The following is an 11926-nucleotide window of genomic DNA, read 5'->3' on the forward strand; positions in this document are numbered from 1 at the left end:
CAATAACAATTGCAACAACATCTCCTCTTTATAATAATGAGCGATCGTCTAGCTACAAACACATACACACACATATACATACACATACACATACACATAAATACACATAGACACACACACACACACACACACACACACACACATATATATATATATATATATATATATATATATATATATATATATATATATATATATATATATATATATATATGTATGTATGTATGTATGTATGTGTAAATTTGTTTATGATCATGCTCTTCTTTCCCAGTCCCTCGGGTAAGGCAGAAATTTACTCTGGTTGGAGGTGGGTGAGTGCGCGTGCATGTGCATGTGTATATCTATCAAAATATGGTGTCTGAATATTTGAGTTTGCATATTTTATTATTTTTTTTTTTAAACAAAAGCAGTAATTTCACGTGTGAACTGTTGCACCCTAAGACAGGAGTCATGAGAAATTGGAAGGCATATATATTTCTCATCACAACAAAGCTCAAAGACATTAACATTTGATTAGATGAACATTGCTAGATGGAGAGCTTTTCTTGCCTCCTGAGGCATCTCACAGCCTTTTCTTTGTCACTTACATTGAGAACCTGAGCTTTCAATAGAATGTTGGCTAAAGTCGTACCGTTCTTTATTTCTTATTTTAGTGTTTCATTGTTTTAGGGCTTGTTTGGAATGTTTGAGTAATACAATATTTGACAATATATATTAAATTTGAACAGAACTACAGACTTGCCTCTTATTATAATCAGCCATCCCTCACCATCTATGAGTTACACACAAAAACGAGTAAAAATGACCAAAATTCACTATTTTGACCTTGAAATATGACCTTTTGACCTTGAAGATGATGAAGATGACCCCAGGTGGTGTTGAAAATATCACTATTGAACTCACCGTCCTCAAAAACCCCCATTTTGACTCAGAGAACGTGTTTCTAGCCCTTCTTAGAAGTCATTTTAGTCCAGGACTCAAGTTAATCCTTCAGACTCAAGTTAAAAACTCCGATCAGGGGACGTTCCAGTCCTTTCTTGAAGGACGATATATGACAATATATATTAAATTCGGACAGCTCTGCAGACTTGCCTCATATTATAATCAGTTATCTCTCACCATTTATGAGTTACACACAAAGAACGAGCAAAAATTACCAAAATTCACAAATTTGACCTCGAAAAAGGACCTCTAGACCTTGAAGATGACCCCAGGTGGTGTTTAAAATGTTACTATTGTACTCACCATCCTCAAAAACCCCCATATTGATCCAGAGAACGTGTTTCTAGCCCTTCTAGAAGTCATTTTAGTCTAGACTCAAGTTAATCTTTCAGACTCAAGTTAAAAACCCCGAGCAGGGGACGTTCCAGTCCTTCCTTAAAGGAGTCTATGATTAAAACATATTATAGCACTTTACTAGCGCCTTTGAAAGTTCATGGAGCACTTATTCATCATCGGTTTTCTTCGGTCATTTTTTCTGTGGAATCTTGTTTTCATGTGAGAAAGTGATATATTGTATACGACAGTGCATAATGTACTCCGGGACATTGTTCATATATACAGGGTAATATACTGTAGATATGTGATTTCTTACAGTAATGCTCAAGAGACGATTCCGATGCATCAAGAGTTGCATCATGCTTAAAGACTCCATAGAATACCATATTAAAATGGTAAGTGGTCGTTGTTTAAAATAAATTCACTTTGCTAATCTTAAATTTTATATCCTACATATTGTATATCAAAGAATTAAAGTAATGTAAAGTATCATCTATTGTAAATTTAGGCTATATCTGCGGTGAGTCGGTATAGAGTTAGTCTTTATTGGAGTGCAAGATCTTAAGTAGGTTGGTCAGGGACCCAGCCACCAATTAAGATACTACTGCTAAAGAGTTAATAGGTGCTTTGAATGGCCAGGCAGTAATACATTGTATCACTCTCTCTGATTACGGCTGCTTTTTTATTTGCTTACACACACACCGAATGGTCTGGCCAATTCTTCCCACATTTTACTTTGTCCTCACCTGATAACACTGTGTACCACCCGTATGTCACATGATCGTACATAGTAATGACGCTTCTCGTTTTTGTATATATTATCCTTTGTATCTATGCTCTCCCCTCGCACTGACAGCAACTTGCATTAATCTGTCTGCCTATTTCTCATTGTTAACTGTTAACAGAACCAGTTGCCGGTTGGACAAGATATAAAATGTTGTATTTTGTGACCTTCTTGCATGGACCTAGTGTGTATATATACTCGATGTGTCTATAATATAGTACTCAGTTGTTTTCATCTCGCCTTTGAGTCACAACCTACTCTTGGCCCGTCACATCGGTGACCACGGAAGTCGACTCGCTCATCCCGCCTCCCCCCCCACCCCTCACGGTTACTATGGCCGCCCCATTTAAACTTTCATCATTCGCCCGCTGAGAGGCGTTTGCTTGGTTTCAGCGCTGAGAAGTACAGTTTCGCATCAGGGGCGTGACTCGCTCAACCGTCAAAGCAAATTATGTTCTCGCGACGATACCCGAGGACACCTTCCCGGAAATCTCTAACAGTTTTTGTGAACAAGGAGACACTCCAATAGCGTATGACACCCTCAAAACACACCTTTTGCAGCTGTACTTGCTGTCGCCACCCACCCATAGAGCAAAGCTTTTTCAGCTTTCAGAAAATTGTTGGGGGACCAAAGAGCTTCGCTTCCCCTCAGGGAAATGACCAGTATCGCTCGCCTGCAACCTGCCGCAGGTATCTCTCTTCGTAAGGTGAACCTATTTCTTGCCCTTTGGGTACGCTGTTTACCCAAACCTGTACCTGCTGCCATAACCGATGTCGATAGTTTACCCATAAAGGACTTGATGACCAAAGTCGATGCCCTTTCATGACCTTCTAGACCTCCATCAAATTACCATTCCTAACAAAGAGGACACCTATTCAAAGTCAACCAAAGCTATCATAAATGCTGTACGACACACAAGCCTACCCAGTGATGTGCCGGAGCGGCAACAAAGCCACCCATCACCCACCACTCACTTGAGCCCTGACCAACGACTACTATAGCCACTTACTGCCGCCCATCGGCCACAGTTTTGCTACTACTACTCCAGATTTGGGGCTGCCGCAAAGAAATCGGCCAAGGGTTGTCAGAGGCCAAAAAACGTGTAAGTAGGCCATCGCTCGTAGCAGTGGCCTCCCGTGTTTCTAAGCTTTTCTTTTTACAAGATGAGAGAACGGGCGTGCAATTTTTGGTAGACACTGGTGCTTTTGGTTCTCTTTTGCCAAGGGAACTCTTCAGGACACAACGTAGTCTGTCTAAGTCTGCCGACGTCCGCCTGGTAGCTGCCAACGGATCTGCGAAAACCACTTACGGTTACGAGAACCTCACATTATCGTTTGGAAACGGCTCGTTGCTGACATCATATTGCCAGTCCTCGGTGAGGATTCCATCTCTCATTTCCACCTTCTGGTCGATGTCGCCCACCTATGATTAGTCAACGCAGACTTGTACTTGTTGACACCTCTTCAACACGCTTCCTCCAACCTCAATCTCCACAACAGCACTCCTAGAGATACATATGCCCACCTACTCACGACGTACCCAGAAGTTTTCCATTCAGGACCTCGCCAAAATCCCACGGCTCTGGCTAAACACGATATTTATCACCATATCAAGACGACGGGAGGCACATCTTCGCCAAATTCAGACAACTGGCACCAAATTAATTGGCAGCCGCCAAACAAACTTTCGCCGAAATGGAAGAAATGGGCCTTTGCCAAAAGGCTTCAAGCCCATGGTCATCACCCTTACGTATCGTCCTGAAGAAAGACGGGCTCCACCCATCCGTTTAAAGATTACAGGCGCCTGAACATGCAAACGGAACCGGATCACTAACACCTCCCAAATAACGCTGACATGATCTCTTACCTGCACAAATTGAATGTTTTCTCCATGCTCAACCTCCCGGAAGGGGTATTATCAGGTGCCTATGAACACGGAAGACATCTCTAAGACCGCTGCAAAGACTCTAACTGGTTTACTGAGCTTCCCTGGGTCGTCCTGGGACTAATGACCCTTCCTAAAGATGCACTGGACGTCTCGGCAGCTGAAATGGTGTATGGCGATCCATTGGTCGTCCAGCCGAATTTTTCCTTCTGAAACCTCCTCTGACGATCACCAGCGCATACGTCGCGTTGTGGGAAAATTTACTCCATACCGCTAGACTTACAAGCCCCCAGAGAAGCATCACATACCGACAGACTTGCACTCTGCAACGTATGTCTTCCTACTCAACGACACTAACAAGCCACTGCTAACACGGACCCTTTCCTTGCGATCCGACGCAATCTGAAAGCATTCCTACTAATCATTCATGGTAAAGAAGACTGAGTCTCCATTGATCGTCTATAACCTGCTTATCTCAGGCCAGATGACTAACCTACAATTTGGCTCTCTAGATCAGGGCGCCTTATTTAACATGTACAGTATGTCATTTTTAGTGGGGGAGCCATGTACCACCCGTGTGTCACACGATCGTACATAGTAACGACATTTCTCTTTTTGGTATATATCATCCTTTGTATATTCAATCTCCCTTTGCACTGACAGCAACTTGCATCAACCTGTCTGCCTATTTCTCATTGTTAACTGTTAACAGTACCGGTTGCCAGTTGGACAAAAAAGAGCATGTTGTATTTTGTGACTTTCTTGCCGGGACCTAGTGTGTATATATACTTGATATGTCTATAATAAAGTACCCAGGTGCTTTCATCTTTCCTTTGAGGCACAACCTACTCTTGGCCCATCAAAACTCTGATTACCAAACAATTCCTCTTCGCTCAAGGGATTATCTACTGTAATGTTAATGTTCAGTGGCTTCTTTCCTATTGTTATCTTAAAAGAAACTTTACCAATAGTAACCAGTTCTTCTAATCTTGGGTAGTGCCATAGCCTCTGTACCATTGTCTTCCACTGTCTAGGATTAGAGTTTTCTCTCTTGTATCTTATTTCTCCTCCTAATATTTTTTTTTAACTTTTGATAGCTTATATATGATCGACCCAATTTAAAGTTTTCACTGTTGTGAAAATATTTTATTTTTGATTGTTTATTGCATATGTAGTTTATTCATTCCCTTGTTTCCTTTCCTCACTGGGCTATTTTTTCTGTTGTAGCATTTGGGTTTATAGCGTATAGTTTAGCATGTATAAATAATAATAATAATAATAATAATAATAATAATAATAATAATAATAATAATAATAAGTGTACTCTACATACATCAACGTACTAGATATTAAGTTGGCAAGAGAATTATGGGGTCCTCAGACTAGCCAGACAGTACTACATTAGATCCTTCAATCTGGTAATGGTTCATTTTCCCTTTGCCTACACACACACACACACACACACACACACACACACACACACACACATACACGCACTTATTGAATAGTCTGGCCAATTTTTTTACATATTCTGCTCTGTCCTCATACACCTGACAACACAGAATGCCAAAAAAAAAATTTTCACCCAAGGGGTTACTGCACTGTAATTATTCAATGGCTACTTTTCTCTTTGTAAGGATAACAGAGACTAGTTATGACAAGCAGCTATTCTAGGAGAAGGGCACTCCAAGATCAAACATTTGTTCTCTAGTCTTGCGTAGTCCTATAGCTTATGTACCATGGTCTTTTACTCTCTTGGGGCCGAGTTCTCTTTTCTTGAGGGTACTCTCAGACACACTATTCTTTGTTAATTCTCTTCCTCTAGTTTTGTTAAAGTTTTTATAGTGTATATAATTTATATTCATTTTAATGTTACTGTTCATGGAATATTTTATTTTTCCTATCCTCACTTGGCTATTTTCCCTGTTGGAGCCCCTGGGCTTATAACATCATACTTTTCCAACTGTGGTTGTAGATTAGCAAGTAGTAGTAGTAGTAATAATAATAATAATAATAATAATAATAATAATAATATTAATAAAAATTATGCTAATAATAATAATAATAATAATAATAATAATAATAATAATAATAATAATAATAATAATAATATACACTGCAGTATCAGCAAGTGTTATACAGAGTTACGACTAACTTACTTACTTTGACGGCTGCTTTTCCCATACAACAGGGGAACCCTACTCTTTACAAGACCTTCACTGTCATTATATCTTATTCGTTCAGAGTATACAACGTTTCATATCACGTATTGTTCCTTTACTGTTAAATCATCATACCCATGCGGCTCATGGAATAAGAAAGTCTTCACTTTCTTCTTGAAAGCCTTAATATTTCAGTCATTCAGATGTCTCGATGGAGCTCATTGTATAGTCTCGGGGCCGCATATCTAAAGGCTCTGGAGCCTAGAGTAGACATATATCTATGATCCAATAGTTTGCAACCATCTGTAACTATTCTCGTTTCGACTAGATTTTTCGGCTGTGCAATATGTAGCAATTCTCTTGAGTATTTTGGACGACCGGTTCAGATAACTTAGTGGGTTATTGTATATATTTAAAATTCAATTCTCGCTCTAATCAGCCGCCAGTGTAAACCAATTAGTATAGGGGTGATCCTTTCTCTAGGTGGGATGCCTTTTACCAGTCTTGCTCCTCTGTAATATTATGTTTTGTGATTCCTTGAGTTATACTTTTTGTAAATTGTAATTGATGGAATTACAGTAGTCATTCCTGGTAATAACACTGTTTATCACAAGTTTCTTTACATAATTTTCATCCTGGTACTTTTTTTATAAAAGCAATATATCTTAGATGATAACGAACAGTTTTTACTACATTATTTATTTGGGCATTGAGAGACAAGTTACAGTCATGAAATACACCTAGATCACGAACTTTACTAGATACCGGCTATTAGTCATTATTTATGTTCATTTAAATGTCACCTAAGCCTCGCACAATGTTTCTCTTACGTAGCACTCTGAACTCAGTTTTGTTTTCATTTGATTTTAGTTGTTTAATTGTCATCCATTCTCTTACACGATCAAGGATTTGGTTTAGAGTTCCAATAGTTTCATTAATATCATTCATGGAACTTCACGCCATGCCTTTGTAGTATTTTTGATAGACCAATAGTATAGATGCAGAAGAAGACTGGGCCTGTACGGACACCTTCCGACAAGTGTGTTTCTATGTCTATAAACCCTTTGTCTGTATTTCACGCATTTGTATTTAAATTCGAGATATTTCATTCTCTATCAGTAAACTCGGAATTCTTCGCTCTTTTTTCTGATGTAATAATCAAATATATAAATTTTATATTAAGATTATAATTCCGTGATTTTTGTATCAAAAGAAACACAAACTTAAACCTAAGCCTGGCTAATCCGCCTTAGGCATTTTTACATGCTACTTATACATCCCCACGTCTCTATGTAGTCAGACTCTCTCGTCAATAAATTATCAGTGTAGGAAACTGTCTCTCTACCCTCATAACTGGTGACCCCGGGGGAGAAATGTCCTTGGAAAATCCTTTTCATTAGCTGACTCAAAACGGCGCTTGCTTGAGTGTTTTGGATAGTGAGGTACAATGAGACCGCCATTAACGGACTAAATATGTTGCTCTAACGAGCGTTTTGGCGAAAAAAAATTTCCGATGCTTACCAACGAGTTTACAGGTTTCACGGCCGACAAGGCCACAGTATCTAACCCACCCGCGACCATGCCCGCTGAACAACAAGCCAACCTGGCAAACATCAAGCTCCCGCCATTCTCACACAGAAACGTCTCGGCATGGCTGACTAGGGCAAATGTTCAAGTTCGCATCGTGGGACTCACTTGGGAGACCGATCTTGCCAGCCTCATACTGTCAGCGCTACAAGGAGTTTTTTGATAGGTTGGCACAATGGATCGAGTTCCCGGGATGTCATCCATCATACACAGAAGTTCGGGTAAAGCTTATAGAGCTCTACTCTCTGCCCGTACCTGAACATGCCCACAGAATTTTCGACCTAATGCAGCAACACATCGAGGACCAATCTCCGACAGAATCATAGGAAGAATTGCTGAATTTAATTTTCCTTCCAGGCCAAGGCGCAGACGGAAACGGAAGGAAGATCGACCTACACAGAGAAATCTTCCTACGTCACCATCCACCAAAAGTCAGGATCAAACTCCCGCAACCCCACCAGCTGGAAACAGATGACCTCATCAGGAGAGCGCAGCATCTCTTTGATGCGGCTAGAGCCACAAAGCTCACCGCAACCAACACCATCAGCGAAGTATCAGTGAATGATTCCACTTCAGACCAAACCTGCGACGCCATAACAACGCCAAACTACCGCAACAACAAACTAACATGGTGTTTCTACCATAAAAGGTTCGGTAAAGATGCAAGACATTGCCTGCTGCTCTGCTCATTTCCAAAAAAAACGGCCCAGGCAGCCACGCAAAGTGGTTGCAACCTTCGCCCCCACGCACATGGCCTTCTACATCAAAGACGGCCTATCAAACAAAAGATTCCTGGTAGACACGGGGCCACCCACTCCATATTGCCACCTACAAAAGCTGAAAAGAACCAACCAATTTCCTTTTCAACAAGCCTTACAGCAGCCAACGGAACGCGTAAAAACAGTTACGGGACGAAACAGACGAAACTCTGCTTACTACAAAGGCCTTTCATCGTCGATGTTAAAAACCCTATCCAGGGAGCAGATTTCCTAGGCCATCACGGACTCCTGGTCGACTTTGACCAGAAAAGATTAATAGATATTGATTCATTCCAATCCACAGCCTTAACCCCAGCCCCGTCAATGCCCGCCGCTCACTCTTTTCTACCCACAGATACAATATCCTTCGCCATGAATTTGCAGACGTATTTAAGCCAGAGCTATGACCGACAATATGAAAACCTGCTAGGCACAGCATCTACCATCACATAACAACGAGGGGCCCACCAACACATGTAAAGTTCCGCAGCCTACCACCTAATAAACTCCTAGATGCAAAACAGGCCTTCCAGGAGATGGAAAGAATGGGCGTATGCAGGAAGGCCTCCAGACCATGGGCCTCCCCTCTCCACATGTTCAGAAAATCAGGCGGGACATGGCATCCGTTTGCAGAACACAGACGCCTTAACCTCGTCACCACACCTGACCATTATCCTTTGCCCAACATTCAGACCCTCACCAGGGCCCTGAATGGGGCCAAAAATCTCCTCTAAAATGGATATTTTAAAATCCTTTTTAAGGTCACTGTCAACCTAGACGACATTCCAAAGACAGCCATCATCACCCCCTTCGGCACCTACGTCTTTGCATACTCCACTTTCAGACACAGGAACGCCGGGGCGATGTTCCAGCATCTGATGGACAGCATCCTGCGGGACTTGCCATTTTGCTGCTGATACGTAGACGACATCCTGATATTTAAAAAATTGCAAGACGAACATCTTCATCACGTTTGAACTGTTCTCCGTCGACTCCAGGATAACGGGCCAATCGTACGGTTTGATAAGTGTACTTTCGGCGCCAATTCTATCCACTTCTTGGGCCAGGAAGGCGTACGTCCCCTAACATAAAAAACCAAGCCGATAGAAGAATTCCCACCATCAAAAAACATCAAAGAAACTGTAAGAATTCCTTTGAATGGTTAATTATTACAGGCGTTTTATCCCTAACATTGCAGGTATCTCAGCACCACTGTCTGATGCCTTCTTCAGCAAAAAACTCAACGGCGCCGAGCAAAAGTACAGTACTTGCGACTGAGAGCTCCTCGCAGTCTACACAGCGGTAAAACACTTCAAGTACCTATGAGAAGGTACCGCTTTCACCATTCAAACTGACCAACCACCACTTGTCCACGCCTTCACAAAGACAGGTGACGCCTGATCAGCCCGTCAACAGAGACATATCGCCGTTATCATAGAATTTCAAAGCAAACTCCAATATGTACCAGGGAAGAAAAATCCAGTGGCCGACGTCCTCTCCGCGATAGAAATAAACGCTGTCCACCTTGGCTTTGACTACGAGGACATGGCACATGAGCAACAACTCAACCCAGAAACTCCAGCCTACTGGACAGCCATGAGGGCTTTAAAATAGGAAGATGTTCTCTAAGGGTCATCCAAGACGACCCTCCTCTGCAACATTAGTACTGGCCGTCCCAGACCCCTGCTACCCTTCCCTTGAAGAAAAACATTCTTTGACATAGTTCACTCCCTCTCCCATCCCTCGGGCAGAACGACGGCAAGAATCATATCTAGCAAGTTCATCTGGTACGGGATGAGGAAAGACATCACCCAGTGGGCTCGCAGCTGCATCTACTGTCAACTAGTTTCCCGACACAACATAAAAAATCAGGAACTTCAAGCAACCCTAGAGATATTTCAGCCACATGCACATCAACGTCGTTGGCCCCCTTCCCCCTTCTGGAGGGGACTGCTTCCTGTTGACATTCATTGACAGGTTCACGAGGTGGATCAAAGCAACTCCCATGGAAAGTTCATCAACAGACTCCTGTGTCAGTGCCCTCCTTTCAAGTTGGATCAGCAGGTTCAGCGTTCCAGACGTCATTACAACCAACAGGGGGCCGGCCTTCCTGTCAGATGTCTGGGGCGCCCTCACAAAATCATTTGGGATCACCGCCCACAGCACAACCTCCTACAACCCCGCTGGCCACGGAATGGTCAAATGGGGCCATCGGTCGCTCAAAGCTTCCCTGATGGCCCGTTGCTCCAACGACAACTGGAACGCCCAGTTACCCTTGGTCCTCCTAGGACAGCGCACCGCTTCCAGATCCAACGGAGAATCATCACCAGCAAAAAAATTTTATGGAGACTCCATAGCCGTTCTAAGCGAATTCTTCCCGGCGTCATCCAACGAAAATAACCAGACCCTGGAAAGAATCAGAAATGCCGTAAGCAAATTCACCCTGTGTCACCAAACTGTCAACAATACAACAAAAACGTTCATGCCACAAGTTCTACGGACGTGCGACTTCGTTTTCATCCATGATGATGCCCACCGACCCTCACTAAGACGCCTATACAAAGGACCCTACCAAGTCATCGATAGAAACCCAAAGGCATAACTTCTACTCATCCACGGAAGAGAAGACTGGGTCTTGATTAACAGGTTAAAACTAGCATTCATCATTAATGATGAACAATTCCCGGACAAAACAGGTCGTCGACCAAGGATACCTTCTCAACAAAAGAAAAGACGTATAATACCGCCACACCTCAGACAGTCGAGAACCGAAACCCAAGACAAGGGGGAGGAATCCTGTCAAATAAAACAAAATCAATCAATAAACAAAAAGAACCCTGTACCTTCCAAGAAGATTCAGGAACGGAGGTAGTTAAGATATTTCCTCCAACTAAAGGAAAAATATTTTTTTTTACATAAGTCTGGAGGAGTGGGGAGTACTTGTACGGACACCTTCCGACAAGTGTGTTTCTATGTCTATAAACCCTTTGTATGTATTTCACGCATTTGTATTTAAATTCGAGATATTTTGTTCTGTATCAGTAAACGCGGAATTCTCAGGTCTTTCTTCTGATGTAATAATCAAATATGTGCAATTTATATTAAAATTATCCTTTCATGATTTTTGCACCAAAAGAAACACAAATTTAAACCAAAGCCTGACTAATCCGCCTTAGGCATTTTTCGTGCTATTTATACGTCCGCACGTCTCTCTGTAGTCCGACTCTCTCGTCAATAAATTATCTCTACCCTCACAGGCCAAGTACACTCCCCTGGGGTAACCCTTTGTTTAAAGGTTCATAAGATGAATAAGAGTTTCCAATTTTTACACAGTAATTTTTACCAACCAAGTAGTCTTTCAGGTATTTGAAAGCTTGATCTTCAACACCGACGCACCATAGATCATTTAGTAGCAGTTCATGCATACCTGTATCAAAATCAGCACTTAGATCGAGTGATATTAAAATACCAC

The 11926-nt window shown here is 41.9% G+C and overlaps 1 protein-coding gene across 1 annotated transcript; it reads left to right on the forward strand.

Moving 5' to 3' along the window:
• The first annotated feature begins 10360 nt into the window (after positions 1-10360).
• Positions 10361-11056, forward strand: LOC137622167 (uncharacterized). Its single transcript, XM_068352603.1, has one exon. It carries the CDS (start codon positions 10361-10363, stop codon positions 11054-11056), a length of 696 nt encoding a protein of 231 aa, XP_068208704.1.
• The last annotated feature ends 870 nt before the right edge of the window (positions 11057-11926 follow it).

The sequence above is a fragment of the Palaemon carinicauda genome, chromosome 29 (genome assembly GCF_036898095.1).
Source record: "Palaemon carinicauda isolate YSFRI2023 chromosome 29, ASM3689809v2, whole genome shotgun sequence".
NCBI classification, from domain to species: Eukaryota; Metazoa; Arthropoda; class Malacostraca; order Decapoda; family Palaemonidae; genus Palaemon; species Palaemon carinicauda.